The following is a 19387-nucleotide window of genomic DNA, read 5'->3' on the forward strand; positions in this document are numbered from 1 at the left end:
AGTTCACCATCTTACACCAACTCCTTTTTAGTAATGAAAAAAGAAGAAAAAGTCACAGGCTCCTACCCAACATGCCTCAGCAATTCCAGTTAAATGGCAGAAGAAAACTGCGCCCGAGACCCACGCCACACACACCTGCTCTGTCCTGCTGAGGCCAAGAGGTGGCACGGCACCTGAGACCCCGTCCCCTGGCCTGCCTGGTGCCTCCTGGCTGCCGGCAGCATCGTGGTGCCACTCCTTTCCTGGAGGTCTTCCAGATCCTCCTGTGACACCAGCCACCAGCCTGCTGGCCCGGTCAGTTCTCGTGACCTTAGGCCCTGGGGTTTGTCGGGTTCTCTCTGCTCAGCTCCGACGGCGCACAGCTCAATCAAGACTTAGTTCTCAACGCTGCCCTTTCCCCCCGGGACTTTATGCAGAGTTCCTAATTAGAGCACTGTGTTCCTTGGGAAATAGGTGAACAGAACGCATAAAGAAGCCTGTTTTTCTTCTTTGACGTTATGCCGTTGTAGGGCAGGTTTTTTTCAGTAACGGGAAAGTACTTGAAGTCCTGGAAATCGAATGTGTTCATCTGGGACTAGGAGAAGACTGATGGCCAGAGCGAGGCCAGGAAACTCAGCTCTCAGGGATTTTCTGGACTCCAGACAGGCCAGGAAGTGTCCTTGGCCGCCTTCCTCGGTCGTCCCCGCCACGGTCAAGGGCGGTGCCCGGTGCCTGGCAAAGGACTGTCGAGCTGCCTCCCAGCGCTGACTCAGGCTCCCCACTTCCTGCAGACATTTTCCTTGGCAGTTCCCGACTCCTGGAAAGGGATGTTATTTCCCTTGGGAGTTAGGCAGATCAGTTTTCACTAACCATGGACGTGAAGAGCTAGATAAACTGTTATCCACCTGTTCTTAAAAATTGCTGGCTACAGTTCAAACAAGACTCTGATGGAAGAGATGATTCTGTATCGAAGATGCACACACCTCAGTCAGCCCCGTCACCCAGCCTGGCCTCAGTGAGTAACGAGGGTCAGGACCTCACGACCACGCAGGGCTGACAGTCTCGTCTTGGCTGCGTGAGCGTCTGCCTGTGTATCAGAGAACGGGAGGGGGAGACCTGCGCATGTTCCCTGCACGTGTCACTAGCTCACCTCCACCCTGTGAGGTTCAGAAAGCTGAGTTGTGCTCAAGGTCACAGGGCTGGTAGGTGTACGGGCAGGATCTGAATTCCAGTCTCTGGAGCCCTACTACCCCTTAACCCCATCCATGTTACTCAGGATGTCCGCCCGCCCGCCCCCAGAGGCAGGTTGTGAGGTTTACTACTTTATTAATATGAAGTTTGGAATTTAAATCTTCTAAAGAGTTGAAAAAAAAAAAAATAGTCCTTTGGGGTTTTCTTTGACAAACCCCCAATCAAAGAATTACTGAGGTGAGAACACATGGGAAGTTGACTTTAAAGGAGAGGAGAATGGCTGAAGGAAAAAAAAGATCTCTAATTCAGTGACGGCATATCCTTATTTTACATCCTTACACTGTATCAGCGAGGAGCAGTCCTAGTCAGGACAGAAGCGCGGGGCCCGGCGTCGCACCAGCACAGCGGGCCCCGTCTCAGACAGCCCCTGCTCTCGGGCCCACGGCGAGCGGGCCGCGCGCCCTTCTCCATAGCGGCCGAGACAGGCCTGAGGAATGGGCTCGGCCTCCTAGACTTTGCAGCAGAACACAGGGACGGCAAGTGGCGTCATCCTCACCAGCCTCTCACAGGATCAACTTGTACTTTTTTTTTAAATTTTTATTTTTGAAAGGACAAACTAAACAAAAGAAATCATGTGAGATCAAGATACAAAGAAGAAATTCAATGTAGAAAAAAGGACCTTGCTGGGAGACAGTCGATGAGAAACAGGAAACATCTCGCAGACACACAAGAAGCTCACGCTGTAGAGAGGACTGAGCTGCCGGGGGCTCCTCATCACATCAGGGCTTCATTTTGCTCAGCCTGAGATCTCGCTCGATTTCAAACTGCCTGTGATCCACTCGGTCTAGAAAAGCTTTTCGTTCAATGTACCTGGAAGAAAATGAAGATGCCGGTCAGCAGATGAGTAAGAGAAAACACCTCCCCGGCAGCACCCCCTCTCCCCGGGGGGAAGGGCCCACCCGGCCCGGGGCTCAGTGGGTGACAGCAAATGCAGGCAGGTGACCACGGGCAGTGCCCAGAGGGGCCGCCACTACTCTTTCAGTAATATCCAGACCACTCATTTGGTCTAAACAAGGCACTTTCTGGTTCAGAGGTGAACAAAAGTAAAATGAAAAAGAGAAAGCAACAACTTATCAAGGGGAAGTCCATTAGCAGCTGGGGGCAGGAAAACGTGATTGTGTAACCAGGTTTAAAGGAAATCAGGGCTCAGTCAGGCGCGGGTTCGAGCCTGACCTGGTCACACAGCAGCTGACAGTGGCGAGTGCTCACTGTCCGGGCACCTACCTGCTGGCGGCCCTTCCTTCCCCTCACCCATCCCTCCTCTCCGGTGTCCTCCACCCACCTGGGGCCAGGGGCCTTCCGTGAGGATGACAGAGAAAGCTTCCCTAAATTCCTCCAAGGGAATGAGGTCAAGTGCCTCTGCGCCCAGGGCTCATGTACTCAGGCTCCCCTCAAGGCGGGTGGCCTGCCCCTCGCCTGCTTCGGCCTGACGGGCACGGTGGGAGGGAAGCCCCAGGCTGAAGCTGGCAGGCACTGTGGGGAGTGAGATACAGCTCCATTTTCACGCACCTTCTGGCCATAAAGTGCGCTGCCATTTGCCTTGGGGGGAGGGGCTCTCTGCCAAGTAATCTACTGAGAGCAAAACTGCCACCGAAAATGGGAGACATAATTGAATCTGTGCGCTAATCTTTCCTTTGCTGCACTGCGGAAAATGTGCATCTGTGACTACAAGGTCATTTCGTCTGTGGGGAGCACGTTACCGGCTTCAGGACCCCGTGTTCCTCGGCTGAGCTCACCCTGCGAAGGGCAGCCCCCTCTCCCCGTTATCCTGCAGGCTGGTGGCCACTAATCCTGTGCCTCACTACAGACGGGGTGGCAGCTCGGGCCGAATCCTGACCCTGTGACTTGCTGGCTGTCTCTCAATAAGCCTTCTAACCTGGCTAATTCTTTCTTAATCTGCCAGAAAAAAGAAAAAAAGATAATCACCCCTACTCTGAAGGCCTGCGGCGGGGATTAAATGAAATAGTGTACATACAACGCCTAGCACAGAGCAGGTGCTCCATAAAATGGCAGTGAGAGTGGCCACCATCATTTCGGGAAGCCAGCTTCTAGAGTCAGGGCTCTGAGGACCATCAACTCAAGAGGAGCAGTGAGCTCTCTGGTGCATGTTACCAGCATCTGTGACAACAACCCAGTCCAGGATCAGGAACTCGGCAGCTGAGTCAAAATCGCCATGGAGGGGCCGGAATGGCTGGAAACACAAGGGCAAGGCCTGTCTGTAAGCTCGACGTGAGCCCTCAGGGTCAGGCTGTCAGATTTAGCCAGTGAAATACAGATCACAGCTTCAGATTCCTGGCAGACGGCGAAGCCATGCCGGGGGCAGAGGACCCTTTTTGATAAAGTGAGCAAGCAGGAGAGACGGTGGCGGGAAGTGGACACACACAGAACAAGCTCCTCCTCCGTCCCCCACAGAGGCCCCGCAACGCCCCCAGTGGGGCCCTGAGCCAGAACTGACCGATGGGCGGTGTCGCCCCACAACTGTGCCCCTCCACACACCAGCTCAGGGGCCCTGGCTCAAGACCACAGTGGGGGTCAGAGTTTTGACAGCAGCGCGCTTAACTGCCCCTAGGGTTTCCATAGAAGAGAGGTGGGGGGGCTGTGGTTGAGAAGACTTCAGGGCATGTTTCAGGAGAGCTACCAGCCAGGGTCACCTGAGAGCACGGCCTGGGGACATAATAGGAAGCAGGCGGCTTTGAGCATTTGCGGTTTTTCCTCTTTGACTTTCCTTTAAAGTAGAGGAAGTGACACTTAAATTAAGATGCTCAGCGAGCATATAAATAATGGCCTCGCAGGTTCCCGGAAGCTGTGTCGGGTCCAGCTGACCTTGAAACCATCAAGAGCAAGGCCAGGCTGGGTGCGAAACAGGCAGGTGCAGGAAGAGTTCGGGTTGAGGGAACGCCTCCAGCAGCAGAGGGGGCGCATGTGCAGAAGGCAACTGAATTCTCAAGGGCAACCCAGACAAAGGCCATCCCGGCAGGTCTGGCGACTTCACTCCCCCATTTATAGCACCTGCAGCTGCTAACAGGAGCCTTGTGATGGCTTTGGCTTGCTGCCAAGAGCGGACCAGAAACCAAAGTTCTATTGGACAAGTCCCTCCCCGCCTCCCCGAGATAAAAAAGGTGCCAAGGATGAGGGTCGTTCCAGCATTAACTGTGTGTGTGACTGTGGGCAGGATAGTTCATTTTTCTTCGCTGGAAAACACGAGTAAAAATTACAACACCTCTCTGACAATACAGTGAAACCATGAGAAGTACTCTGTAAACAATAAAACCAGAAATGACTATGAGCATTGTGGGCTTCTTGCTTCCCATTTCTGACATGACTATCACTCCCAAGCCTCAGAACCCGGGACAGCTGGAACAGGGACCAAGAGACCAAGGGCTCCAGAAAGAGGAAGGGCTTGCGGGGAAGGCTGGCTCTGCAAGGTGGCCCGAGCGGATGACCTATCTAACCTGAGCCTCAGGAAGTTTTCAGGCCCCGGAAGCAGGTCACAGTCTCCAAGGAGAACCACCAGCTGACAAGTGCAAAGGTTCTTTTTGGGTCTGTGCCCAGCACTCCTGGGAACCAGCCTGGTTCAGCCCTGTCTACTGGGAGGCGGAGGTGGGGACATCCCTTCCTGCCACCATTTCCTATGGAGCCCGGTTAAGAGGCTGCAGCTCTTCACTGTCACTCACAAAGTACGCTAACAGCACCAAAACCCAAGGGATGTGCTGAGCCTTTCCTTTCAGAACCAGGTTAGACACAATAGGCTTGGTTATCTTTTTGATTTTTCAACCCAAATCACTTTTCTGCCACCAATTTCCTTGAGATCCAGGCCACTGAGGAGGGAAGGAAAAATGGAAGAAGACAAAAAAGCTCTGCCACACGGTCACAACCATCCACAAGAGGCCTCCAGACCTACGGTTAGGAAAAGAAAGAGTAGGGACTTCCCTGGCAGTCCAGTGGTTAAGACACTGCCCTTCCATCATGGGGGACGCAGGTTTCATCCCTGGTTGGGGAATTAAGATCCCACATGCCGGGTGGAGCGGCTAAAAATTGGGGGTGAAGAGTGGAGAAAGAGCACAGACAGCTGCAGGGAGTCTGAAGCGGCACACGAGGACCTCCCGTGGCTGGTTATCACTCTGCCCCCGGCAGAGCCTGCAGGAGTTCTGCACAGCACAAACCTGGGAAGGAAAGTGGATCAACACCAGAAAGCAACAGGCGATACAGGCCCTGAGGCTCGAACAGAGCTCTGTGGTGGGTGTGACGAGCGGCGGACTTTGCAGTTCTGAGACCCGCGCGTGAAAGCAGCAGTCTGCCCGACGTGGACATCGCACGAGGCCGAGGGAGAGGACTCAAGCGTGCCTCGGGGGCCAGAGCGGGAGGGCGCTGACTGTAATTAGGCTTCTTCCCCACTGCTCTCCTCGCATCTCACCTCAAAGCTGTGACTCTTGGGGGTCATGGAGATAGGCTCTTTGAAGAAAGAAAATTATTTTCTGTGGTCTCTCCAAATCACAAACACACCTGGTTTCCAATCATCACGCTCCACGACCTTCAGTTTGATTGCCAGGAGCAGCCAAGACCATGCCTGGCTTCCTCTCCTCTGTGCATTGATCCCTCTTCTAAGCCTGCCGGCCTCCGCCTCAGCAGTGCAGGAGAGACGTGCCGCTGACAGTGGATACCGCCAGGGAATCTAGTAAGAGCGGTTGCAGGAATCGAGGGAAGCAATGCTAGAGGCCTGAGGGCCACACGGATCTTGAAATACTGGACTGAGTTCTGGAGTGCGGGGCTCAGAGGAAAAGCAGCAATTCTTTGCTGTTCAGCTGACCTCTTTGGTACAGGCATTTTAACCAACCTTGCTGACTGAAAAAGATGCCTGAGGGGAGATCTCATTCCGACATGCCATGCCCTTCTTTTCTAGGGGGTTAATTCTAGTCCTCCTAGGTTCCAAACAAAACCACGGGTGCCTGACAGCTAGCAGAATGGACATCCAGACAGCACAAGGCTCAGCACCTGCTCTGGGCACACTCTTAGAGGCACTGGTGGTGGGGAGGTGAGCCAGACCCTGCCCTCGGAGTTACTGCACATGAAACAGCACGATGCCGTACCACATGACAGTGTGAGGATCAGAGAGATGTGATGGAGGTTTCTACGGTGGGCTACGCTGGGGAGTAGAGAGCGGCACCCGAGTGACCAACAAGAGCCCAGCACGGAGGAGGAACTGGGGAGGCGCTGAGGAGCGGAGCAGAGCTGGGCAGCCGCAGGCAGGCAGAAGAGTAACAGGTGGGCAGTGGACAGCTCAGGGAGGGCGTGGAACACCTGGGGAGGAGGTGAACGCTGACCTAAGTGCTACTGAAGGGCTTTCAGCAGGGAGAGCAGGGAAAATGGTTTGCATGTTCAAAAAATCACTTTGGCTGTGACGTGGAGGAGAACAGAGGTACAAATGCAGACGCCTGTGGCTGGTACCGGACTGCGAGCAGCTGGGAAGGGCCGAAACACACTTCACACGAGAATTTTCTATTGCACTTTCAGGACTGACTTCGAGGGTTTTCTTTCATCAGTTGAGTGGATGGGGATGGAATCATTTTCTGCAAAGTCTGAGGAAGGAGGCTGTTTATGGAAAGAAAGGAAGCCCAGGTTTCCCCTGCTATCTGAAAGTAGAGTGTTCCTATGACACCTCTCTTAGCTGACATGGCGTGAAGAAGCAACTACCTTTTTGGTGAAAATGAAACCTCTTCAGATTTCTTTCAGTTAGGGAGAAAAGGGAGAGCATTCATGGAGGTTTTGGGTAAAAGCAAAATGGCACAGAGCAAACTCCTGGAAAGCGGGGGCTGTCCGTACCTGGTTTTGGATGCTAAGTCTGAGGTGCGTCTTGCACATGCAAATGGAGATGTGAACTAAACTGCTGCTACAGGCTTCTTCAGCTCAGTGGGGTGCTCAGGCGGGGGGTAGCTTTTCGGGTAGTGTTTTGCTTCATGTGCAGTCAGCTCCAAGCGCAGGGTCTGGTTCACCTCCCCACTACCAATACCTTCTAAGAGTATCTGTCCAGAGCAAGCCATGGAATTAGTGAGCTTTCCTGGAGGAGAGCATGTGAGGAGCTGCCCAGCACTTGGGCCTAGGGCCTCCTACCTTAAAGCCCAGGACTGAGAGGAGGTGCCTCCAGGCTGTACAGGCCACAGCGTGGTGTTCCCGAAGGCCTGGCAGGACTACACCAGGAAGGAGTTTAGAGGCAAAGAGCACCCAGCCTCCCAGCAAGGCCCTAAGCTGGGCGTGGTCAGTAACGGCAGATGGGAGAAAGCAGAGAGGGTGGGAGACTGGGGGGTGGGGTGGGGTGGGGGAACCCTATCTGTAAACATGCCAGACATTCCCCAACTTATTATCTAGTCCCCATAAAATACCCGTGAGGATACTGAAGAGTTTCTACTGCACAGATGAAGAAACGGGGGCTACAGCACACGACAGGCTGGCAGTAGGGCCCGGAGTTGAATTCAATTTCAATTCAGTTTATTGTGAAACAGAACATACACCCAACTCCCTCGTAGCTCAGATGGTAAAGAATCTGCCTGCAATGCAGGAGACCCAGGCTCAATTTCTTGGTTGGGAAGATCCCCTGGAGAATGGTAACCCACTCCAGTATTTTTGCCAGGAGAGTCCCATGGACAGAAGAGCCTGGCGCGCTGCAGTCCATGGGGTCACAAAAGTCAGACACGACTTAGCGACTAAACCACCACCACACCCTCACAGTATAAAGTGGGCAAGGCAGATGAATCATTTTATAAAGCAAGCCAAGAAGCAGAGGATGAGCACCCCAGAGAAATCCAAGCTGGCCCGGGAGAGCTTGCTTTATAATGATTCACAATCAGACAGAACTAGACCGTAATATCAGAGGAAGAGAAACTTGAAAGCAGAAATGTGGGCAGGTTCACACCTGGCTGGGCTTGGGTGCTGGATACCGGTATGTGGGTGGTGGTGAGAGATACACATGTGCCTCCAGAAGGCGGGCAGCACTGTGCTTCTTGACCTGGTGATGGCCTAACCATGAACTTCACACAGACATACATGGTGTGTATTCTGACTTGCTTCTTCACAAACTGACCTAACGGACACACTGTTTTTGCCCATTTTTGACCTCTGTATAAATGGAATTAAATCAATAAAATACATGGCATCATACTGCATGAACCTGTTTTCTTATGTTACCAAAACTTACCCATGTTCATTCCAATAGCTAAAGAGTATCCCAGTGCATGAACACATCACATCTTATCTGTCTAGTACACTATTTATCGATATCTGAGTTGTTTCTAGTTTGGGGATGTTATTAGAATTTCTGTTATTGAGAAGCTACCTGTCAGTATAACCCCTCCTTTCAGAGAAGTCTCTTTTTTTCTGGCTGCTCTTAAGACTTTTCTCTTTGTCTTTGGTTGTCTGTAGTTTCACCCTGCAGTGTGGATTTCTATTTTATTTATCTTCGGATTCTTTGGGTTTTAAAGTCTATAAAGAGGTGTCTTTCATCTTTTCCTACACTGTCCTCCAGGAAGCTTCACTTCCCTCTTTCATATTTTTTGTCTTTTTGTCTCTCTGAAGTATATTCTGGATGATTTCTTCTGGCTCTTTTCCAGTTTGTGTGTGCTCTTAGATAATGATCTAACTACCATTAAATCTATCCTCTGCGCTTTTAATTATGGTTATTAAAATGTTCACTTCTAGAAATTTTGTCTGGGTCTTTTTCCAATCTGCTAGGGCCACCTTAAACAGAATCTTATCTCTGTCTGGCCGTGCTGGGTCCCACTGCAGCGCACGGGGTGCTCGCTGCTGCACAAGAGGCTTCTCCAGCTGCGGCGGCTGGGCCTCTCACTGTGCTGGCTTCTCTCGTTGCGGGGCAAGGCTGAGCAGGGGTCAGGAGCTGCGGTGCACAGGGCTCGCGGCCCTGCAGCATGTGGAACCTCCCCAGGCCAGGGGTCAAACCTGTGTTCCCTGCACCGGCAGGCAGACTCTCAACCACTGCACCATGAGGGGAGTTCTAGGGCCACTTTTTATAGTTTCTTCTTCTTGTAAATATGTTCAAGTTTGTTTACTTATTTAAATACAGCAGGCATAACTGTACTAAAATCTGTATCTGCTATCTTCATTGTCTAAATTCTCTGCCAATCTGATCCTGTGCCTGCTGTTTCTCAAGGTGCTTTGCTTCTTCTTGTGAATATTTTAAGATAGCAAAATTGCTTTTAAAAGACTGGACAATAATAATTCAATACTAACCAATGTAGCTTCAAATTGTATCAAAGGTTTACAAGGGGAAAGATGGCATAGCGCTTACTGAAGTAGCATTACTATCAAAACACAAAAAGCACAACATAATCTTTTAACCTCAACTATTATTTTGGACTTCCCTGGTGGCTCAGATGGTAAAGCATCTGCCTACAATGAGGGAGACCCGGGTTCGATCCCTGGGTTGGGAAGATCCTCTGGAGAAGGAAATGGCTACCCCCTCCAGTATTCTTGCCTGGAGAATCCCATGGACGGAGGAGTGTGGTAGGCTACCGTCCATCGTGTCGCAAAGAGTCGGACATGGCTGAGTGCTTTCAGTCTCTCTCTTTCTCTATCTTATTTTAATCAGGACTGTATTACAGGAATATTTTTATCACCTGTAATCATTTTATGTGTTTGTGATCTGGATTCTTCTATGTGAGAACAATTTAAACATGGTACCTGTAAAAAGGTCACAGTCTCATAATAACTATGGTAGAGGCCAATGATTATTCACAAGTACCTTATTCGAGATGTTATCAAATATGATCTTTCCCCCTTCTTAGCTCCAGCAGAGATCACTTTTGTTCCAGGGTAACACTGTCTGGGATTCTCCACCCTCAGAGCGGACTCTCCCCAGATGACCTCTGCTCTCGTTGGCACGTGTGTAAGGGAACTGGGGGACCTGACCAAACAGACCTTTCAGGTTTGGCTTGTGCCCCCTGCCCTTTGACACTGTGGCACTGGCGCACTTCTCCACAGAAATCTTCTTGCCTGTTCTGAAGCTGGCTCTCTAGTTACGCAGATGCTGGAAAGGCTCACCCAGCAGCTGACTGTCTTGCTCATTTCGAGAATTTTGTTGCTGGGGTCTAGTAATTCTCAGTCCTGGCTGTACACGAGAAGCACATGAGGAGTGATTTAAAGATACTGGTATCTGTGATTTTTTAATTGAGGTACAGTTGATGCACAACATTATTTAAGTTTTAGGTGTGCTGTGCTAAGTCACTCCAGTCGTGTTCGACTCTGCGACCCTGTGGACTGTAACCCACCGGGCTCCTCTGTCCGTGGGATTCTCCACAGCAACTCACAATTTCTTGGCCACGCTGCATGGTTTGTGGGATCTTAGTCCCCTGACCAGAGATCGAACAGGTGCTCCCCTGCTGTGGAAGCAGAGTCTTAACCACTGGCCCAGGGTTACTCCCCAGTAATTCATCATTTTTAAAGGTTATACTCCATATAGTTATAAAATATTGGCTGTGTTCCCATGTAGCTTATTTATGCTTTGTTCACGAGGTTAGAGTCCACATATAAGTGATGTCACACAGTACTCGTCTCCCCCTGACTTACTTCACTAAGCGTTTCACTAGGCATAATGCCCTCTAATCCATCCATGTTGTTGCAAATGGCCAAGCCTCATCCTTTGCTGCTGTTGCTGCGGTGCTGGGTCTTGGTTGCTGCATGCAAGCTTTCTCCAGTTGTGGCGAGTAGCGGCTACTTTTCATTTGCAGGCTTCTCTTGTTGCGGAGCACGAGCTCTAGGCGTGTAGGCTTCCGCAGTTGCAGCACTCGGGCTCAGCATTCATGGCCCGAGGGCCCTAAAATGTGCATGAACCCCGTGTTGAAGCTCTGGGCTCTAGAGTGTGAGCTCAGCAGCTCTGGTGCACACTCTTAGTTGCTCCGTGGCATGTGGGATCTTTACGGACCAGGGATCAAACCCATGTCCCCTGCATTGGCAGGTGTATTCTTATCCACTGGACCTCCAAGGAAGTCCAAATTTTCATTATTTATTACGGCTGAGGAGTATTCCATTATGTATGTGTACAAGTGTGCATGCACACACACTCACACCCTTGATTCTTGATTCAGCAGTGTACAGGGATGTCTTTATCATGTGAACTTTGGGAAAAGACCCAGAAGAGACTTGTGCTTAACCAAGGTTAAGAACCAGAGCAACAGTTCCTTCCTTGGAATAGGGGCTGGGCCCTTAATCAGCCAGCAGGAGCCAGAAGAGGCAGTGAGTGCAGGTGCGGGGTGGGCACTGGCGAGGGCAGGTGAGAGGAGCCGAAGCAGAGCGCAGCAGTCATGAGACCGGCACTGGAAAAACACAGTCAGATCTGTGGAGTTGCCTGGTCGGGGGGAAAGGCTCAGAGACAGGGAAAAGCAGAGAGCGGCAAAGTTCCGTGCTCTTGGCTGTTCCCTAACCCAGTTATGTGATTTTCCATTGCCTCAAAAGCCCTCCTGGGGCAGATGTCCTTTTTAATCATCTTATTTTCACTTCCAGCCTACATTTTCTTATCTCTCCCTTATCTTCAGCAGCACCGCTCCTTACTTTTACAAGACCTCTATTAACAGAAAGAACATTGTCTAACCCATATAATCAATCCTCAAGAGAAGCAGTAAAGTGTGGCACACACTGGCAGTTCCTTCGCTGCCTGAGATCACTGGGCAAACAGCAGAAGAGGCGGGGCTGAGCTGCCTGGGCTGAATCAGAGAGGGGAGGTTGGGGAGTGCGTCAGAGACCTCAGGGTAACACCAACCCCTGCCAGTGCTTTCTCGTGGGCTTTCCTCGGATGGCTTTGGCACTTCTGCCCTTGTCCTGTGGCCAACCATCTCTGGCAGACGAACTCAGAAGCCTGGTAGCTACACAAGCTCATAATGTCATTAGAGAAAAAAAAAATTTCATATCCTGATCAGCTTCTACATTCATTCACATAGTCTTGAAACCTAATCTCGAAAAATGACCCCGCCCCCCCAACAAATCTCCCACCTCTTTATAAGAATGTAGCTTATAAATAAACCTGAGCGACTACCACTTAATACACACCTTTAGGTGACACTGACAGGTGCTCTGCAAAGGGCTCTATGTGGATGGTGTCGTCCATTTTACTGTGCTCCACTATACTGCACTGTGCAGATACTGTTTTTGCACAAACTGCAGGACTGTGGCAATTTCGTATTGTCAGATGATTGTTAACATTTTGTAGCAGTAAAGTATTTTTAAATTAGGTATGTACATTGTGTTCTACATATAATGCCTGAACACTTAACAAACTATCAGTATAGTATAAACATAACTTATACCCACTGGGAAACCAAAAAATTCGCATGAAGGCTTTATTGTGTTATTTGCTTCATCGTGTTGGTCTGGAACTGAACCTGCAGTACCTCTGAGGTCTGCCTGTGCTATATACGTATACACATGATAAGCAGATCACACGTTTTGTCTCACGACAGCCTCACGACCATCAAGACCACCAACCTCACGATCACCCCAGTTTACTGGCAAAGGAGCTGAGCCTCAGGGACGCACAGGGACTGCAGGAAAGCGCTTGCGGCGAGGGGCCGCAGGGCCAGGGGCAGGCCACGCGCCTCTCTCTCTGCAGGGGGTGCGGGGGCGCAGGGCCACACGCGCCTCTCTCTCAATGTGGGGGGGGGGGGGCCCGCCGGGCCATGCCGCGCCTCTCTCTCTGTAGTCGGGGCGGGGCGGGGCGGGGCGGGGGGGGGGTGGGGGGTGGGGGGTGCTGGGCCACATGCGCCTCTCTCTCAATGTGGGGGGGGGAGGTGCTGGGCCACACGCGCATCTCTTTCTTTATAGGGGGGCGGGCACCAGGCCGTCTGCAGGGCCACGCGCGCCTCTCTCTCTGTAGTGGGGGGGGGGGTGGTGGTGGGGGGGTGGTGCTGGGCCACACGCGCCTCTCTCTCTCTGTAGTGGGGGGGGGTGGGTACTGGGTCATGCTGGCCTCCCTTTCTCTGTAGGGGTGAGAGCGCTGGGGGCGCCGGGCCACGCGCACCTCTCTTTCTCTGTAGTTGGGGGGGGGTGCTGGGCCATGCACACCCCTCTCTCTCTGTAGGGGTGGGGGCGCCGGGCCGTCCGCCGGGCCATGGGTGCCTCTGCAAGGGGCAGGAGTGGACTCAGAGCCATGTACCCAGTTTTGCAGTCCCTTTGTTCTTGGCTCCTTCTGAGGTTCCTAAGAAACCACTGAAAACCATTTCTCCTGGGATATACCTGTGCAGAGTTTATGGACATCCTCTTTGTACTGCTAAGTGAAGAGGAAGAGGGTACACGTGATGGTCAGATGTTGTCTGAGGGCTGGTGTGTCACACAGGTTGAAACCAAGGGTGAAGGCCCCCGTGGGTCAAGATAACCCAAACAAAAAAGTCCCACCATAATGTGACAACATCTACGCACTCTACCAGCTCTGTGTTTGCCTGGCTTCTCAGAAGACCAAATAATTCGGATGAGGCCAAGGCTGATACGGTGAGCCAAGCTGGCCATATGAACGAAGGAGCTGACACAGTTCACAGGAGCCGCACGTCAGCAGATTCACTGTGGCAGCCATGCCTGTTCCCCAGGGAGTTCCTGCTCACACGCCCTCCCACCCTCAGCCCATCACCTCAGTGTTTCTCTCACCGGAGGGACCTGCCCAGGAGAGCAGAGCTTCAGCAGCAAAGCAGAGCACTCACATTTTCCATTTCACTGTGGAAAGCTCCCGCCTACTTACACGGGGTGGCGTGTGGGCAAAGAGCTCTCCCGGGGCTTCGAGGGCATCAGAGGAACACAATGCGCTGGTTCTTACCCCTCCTTCCCTCGGTTGTGGATGGCTAGCTCCTCGCCAATGCCCTCTTCCTCCTTGAAGCTCTCCCAGTCCAGCTTGGACTTCTCCAGGGTGCTCATCTTCTGCTTCTTGGCTCCGATTTTCCCCAAAAGGCTGCTCATGCCACTTGATCTTTTTAACCTAGGGAAAGCAAAAACATGAAACATGTAGCATGTAAAAGTTCTAATCTCTTGAGTAGTGGTTTTTCTGACTGGCATGGGCCTCCCTAGACTCAAACTACTTATCTTAATGGAAGCCGTGTTTGCATCCAGGGTACTACTTCCTATCTGGGGAGGAGAACACAGTAAAGAGACCAGAATTCTAATGTGCTTTTCCTGCTTAATACCTCTGCCCGCTATAACAAGCTGGGGATAGGAGATCCTAATGACCTCTCTCTGGTGTGTATGACAGACAGGTCTCTGCCTGCAAGGAGGGAGAAGTCCAGCATGATTCAGTCTTGGTTTTAGAATCACATGCCATGGTTCATATTCCAACTTGAACCATGTGTCTTTAGGCAAGTTATTTAACTATCAATACATCTGCCTTGGTTTCCTAATCTACACAATGAACACATACTCACAGGGCAGTAGCATCTCTCCTATGTAAGTGCTTAAGACAGCGCCTGGCCCAGAGCAAAGGTGCAGGGTGAACGTCATCCACCCTGTGTCAGTGTCGTCAGCTGTGCACTGAAGCCCCAGGGAATCCTTTCAAGACAACGAGAGCCAGACCCCAACACTGATGAGCAAGAGGCCATAATGTCTTTAAAAGACTCTTAAGATTGTTTCCTTTCAACTCCTATGAGTCAGGACCCTGGTTTTTCCCAGGACGTGGAGAACATTCCTCACCCCGAGAGCAAGGAATGTACAGCCTGTGCTCTGCTTGCCTGTGACGCTATCGTGGACGGCGGGAGAAACCCCACATGCCCAAGTTCAAGTCCTGGCAGGTCGCATGTTTCCAGTCAATGTTTAATGTGTGAGTTCAAATAAGCACAACAAACTGCAGCTAGTAAGAAGGTTCTACAAGAAGGAACTAGGGAAGGAACACGGCTTTTGGTCTCTTCAGAAAGTAAAACAAGTTATATACCAGCATACTGAAAATTAGAAATCATTTTCTGCTCTACTGGGATATGCAGGAGTTAAAACCTTTAAAAACTCTATGAGCTAACATCACAAGGCCCACTGATAACATTGATAATAGTACCTCTCACTTGTCTAGAAGGCTAATTCTCCAAGTGCTTTTCATGGCCATTTTCTCATCTTATTCTCCCTAATGCCTAAAAAAAGGAGCACTGAGTCTCAGAGGTGGAGGATGAACCTTCGAGGTGATCTTGACTCACCAACTATTCTGAAGTCCCACCTCCCTGCAGCACAGTGCCGGGGAGGGACGGCGTACTACCTCTGCCCTGGAGAGAGGCGACAGGCCAGTGTCCACAGTGAACACGAGACTCTGGGGGCTGGACAGTTACCCTCCACATTCTCATTCTCTTCATACTGGTGGAGGGGATGTCAGCTTCCCCGTCGTGGTCATACCCTACTATATGCTGTCAGCTTAAGATCAACTCAGAAGAGGCTGGGCAGGCGTCACTGTCCTCACTGAGTTGGACAAATAAGCCAAGAGTAGAGAGGTTAAATGATACAGCAAAGCTCAAACCAAGAGCAGATGCAGCTCCAGGATGAGACAAGGCCTTTCTGGCCCTCAGGGTGGAGCACTGTGCTCTCACCTCCAGTGTGGGAGTTTACTGGAGAGATCTTCTAATGGCTACTCTGTTCCCAATTTGCTTATGAATTTTCCAGTTTTTAATGAGTTTTCAATTCATACTTTCTAATTCTTTTCCAGATAACTCAGTCCCTACAACAGTCTCTCCATCCACACACACAGACTATATTTTACCAGGAACAGAGCATGAGTGTGTGCTCAGTCGCTCAATGATGTCCACCTCTTTGCAACCCCATGGAGACAAGTGAAGACAAGTGAAGAGCCTGTAGGCCGCCAGGCTCCTCTGTCCATGGGATTCTCCAGGCAAGAATACTGGAGTGGGTTGCCATTTCCTCCTCCAGAGGATCTTCCTGACCCAGGGATTGAACGTGTGTCTCCTGCACTGCAGGTGGTGATATTTTACCAGGAACAGAGCATGAGGGGGATGAGGAAACTTAATACGGCTCAAATGTTTCCACTTCTCACCTGCTGCACTATACTGGTTCTCAGTTTTATTTTCTCTCACTTGGATACTTCAGCAGCCTCTTCACTTGTCTCCCTGACTTTTATCTGGTCCCATCACTCACCTGTTCCATCCTGGCATCGATGCTATTAATATATGCTGTCTTTAGAGTGAGTTTCCTAAAACACGAAGCCTAACATGTCTTTCTGTTTAAGTACCTCCTCCCTGACCCCGACTGCTCTTACGATAAAGTCTAAATGCCTTCACTCTTGAAGTTCTTCCTGACCTTCTCTCACGACATCTTCCTTTGCAGCCAAAGCTCCAGCCACACCATCCCGACTGTGCAGTTTACCTCTCTGGTCTCGTCTCAGCTGGGAAACCACCTCCTGCAAGAGGCTCTCCCAGGCCCTTCCCGCACTCTCTGGATCAGACACCTCCTGCTGGAGCATCAACAGCGCCCTGGTTCTCTCCCGCTGCAGGCCTGCTTCTGTCCGTAACGCGTGCCTGAGGGGCTCCGCTCTCAGCCACGGCCACACGGGTCAGCTCGGAGGAGGCTCAGGGCCGCTGCTGACACCTCGCTAAAGCCGCATACCCACGGGCTTCTCATTTCTGGCCACAGGGCCTCCTCCGACCCTGTCCACGTGTCACAGGCACTGTGGTGGAATGACTGGGGAGCTGGTGGCTGAGTGGCCAAGCTCTTGTGCTCAGGCGGGCGGCTCTGGGAGGCACACTGAAGTCCCTCAGAAGTCCCGGTGACGTGGGGTCCTATGGCCTCGGGCACACACGCCTGTACTGGCTTTCCCCTTCCCGGCCTCACCTGCCCCGCTCCCTCAACTCCTGCTTCTTGAGACGCCTTCCCAAATAAGCTACCTGCACTCAAAGCCTTCCCCAAGGTTCTGCTTTGTTGGGAATCTAAAAAAGATGCTCAGGAGAAACACAACCTGCCCTGTGCCGGCTCTGTATGATGTGGACATTTAAGTTCTGGGTTTCCAAATCTCTCTCCAGCACATGGATATAGGTCTGCCAACAGGAGACACTCAATAAAGTCAACAGTGTTACCTGGACCACAGAACCAACTAGTGGGAAAGGATTAGACTTTTTTAGGATAAAAGGTATTCGGAATACTTCTAAATTAGGGAATTCTAAGGGGAGGAATTTCCACTTATATTCGCCAACCAGTTCTCAGCAACTCAGGGTTCCCCATTTGATCTGGGCAACACCATGACCTTGTACACATCTCTCCCCCTTAGCCTACAGCTCTGATGGCGTTACCAGAATACACCATCTTTTCAACAAAGGAAAATGATTTTTGCACATAGCAGTGAAGAGGGTGTTAGAAAAGGGAAACAGTCACAACCCCTCTTTGCCTTGTTCACCAGTAAACATCAGCAAAATGTCACCTGTTATATTACGCTTTATGGAAAAGCTTCCAGGTCTGCCTCCACTGGATTATTAACACAGTGTATGATTTCCTAATTTGATGGCCTCAAAAGTAAAACTAGCCATCTTTTATTTGAGGCTGTATCAAAGTGAACGACACATTTACAGCAGTAGTCAAAGCACGTGGCGGCGCCTCATCACTCTCCAGCACCTCTCCTGGAGTCTGGCGTGTGAGGTCTCATCCTCGCTTTCCACCTCCAAACAGGGCTACAGCGGCACAGTCCTGCAGTCAGTCCATCACAGCCTTCAGGAAGGCAGAGCGACTCTGACCTTGGCCCCCCCTCCGCTGCGAAGGTTCATCCATCAGGCTTTCAGGAAAGCTGAGGCAGGCAGCAGACAGTCAGCTTCTGGGCCGCGGCTGGGAGCCGTCTCTGCCCTGCTGGGAAATGCAAAGCACGCCGTGCCCTGCACGGCCCCCTCACAACAGCGGCTGGGCTAGGAGACGGTGACCCAGCACTGGCGTCCCACAGGCATTGGGCAACCAGGCAAAGGGGAGACTCCAGATTCCCTTGGTGACCTCTCTGCCATCAGCAGGAACCCGTGCAGCTTCAGGCATCAGAGTTTGCTCTGGATCCTAAGCCATAAGGGCAAGAGACTACCAGGAAGTTGGTTCTGACAGCTTAACCCCTTCCCCATCTGCAGACTTTCCAGTCTTGGTTCTAAAGAGGGGTGAGCTGTGTCAGAGAAACCACATTCAAGAGAACCCTCACTCACCTTTAGAGACCAAAGCTCACAGGAGGGCCCCTGCAATTGCTCCCTCAGAATGCAGCCAGAATGTTACATTCAGACACGTCCAGAATATTGCTGCCAAGATGTTTTCCACGTAATCCATGACATTTCAACCACCTCCTCCTGCTCTGCTGATCTTACGACCGCATGTTTGATGTGAACACTAGTTCCATCTGAGGAGCGTGGCCGTCACTCTAACCAGCTGGCTTCTGTGTCATCAGTGTGGCTGAGTGCACAGCACGCTGGTGAGAGAGACTCTCACTAAGCCTTTTCTTTTGTGCTTTCTTTCCTTTCCCCATCAGTCAGCAATTATCTCAATTCCCTTCCCGCCACACCAAGCCTAATGACTTGTCCCAACACTAGACACCAACCAAGACCTCACAAAAGAAGATTCAGAATCTCAGAAAAGTAAAAAGTTTAGGGCAAAATGACTGTTGTCTTTTTCCTTTCTGAATTCAAAGTTTACAATGATAATATGCTAGAACTTATGCTGCTTTTTAGTCCCTGAAATGTAGGTTTAACAAAATTCATTGCAACTAAATGATAAAGTCCATCCTGTTGAATCTGTTATAAAGATATTAAAGTAACATGTTTTCTTTGTTCCAGTCCCATGAACATGGACACAGATTCACCCAACTGATCTGTTCCATAGCAAAAGCATTGCTTTATCTGGCCATGTTCAGTGAAGCTCTGGATCCTGCTATTTATTTATAAGATGTACTGGAAAGGAGCTGGAAAAATAACTTCTTAGACAGAAATAGAAAGGATGACAGGACAGAGCAACTGGTTCTCAAGAAAGAGTGGGAACATCTTTCCCATGATCTTTAAAATCAGCCTCAGGCGCCCAGTGGTCCCACAGAATAGAATTTGAGGTTTGGGAATGAATTTAGAGTACATTCGTTCATTGGACACATCCGACAGAGATTACTCAGAAATTACTGTACATCAGACAGTGTGCTTGGAACTAGGGATTGATACAAAAATATATAAAGCATAATTCCTGGCTTCAA

General features: G+C 50.8%; 1 protein-coding gene across 1 annotated transcript in view; it reads right to left on the minus strand.

Annotated features, from left to right (window-relative positions):
• Positions 1 to 1744: 1744 nt before the first annotated feature.
• The window catches only part of LOC133053091 (craniofacial development protein 1), a 102354-nt gene continuing 84711 nt past the window's right edge, over positions 1745 to 19387 (minus strand). Inside the window, exons 6-7 of the mRNA XM_061137913.1 lie at positions 14033 to 14191; positions 1745 to 2040 (exon numbers count right to left, since the gene is read on the minus strand). Of these exons, the coding sequence (XP_060993896.1) occupies positions 1950 to 2040; positions 14033 to 14191 (250 nt within the window). The 3' untranslated portion in view covers positions 1745 to 1949. The remainder of the gene's footprint in view (positions 2041 to 14032; positions 14192 to 19387) is intronic.

Source organism: Dama dama, chromosome 4 (genome assembly GCF_033118175.1).
Source record: "Dama dama isolate Ldn47 chromosome 4, ASM3311817v1, whole genome shotgun sequence".
Classification (NCBI taxonomy): Eukaryota; Metazoa; Chordata; class Mammalia; order Artiodactyla; family Cervidae; genus Dama; species Dama dama.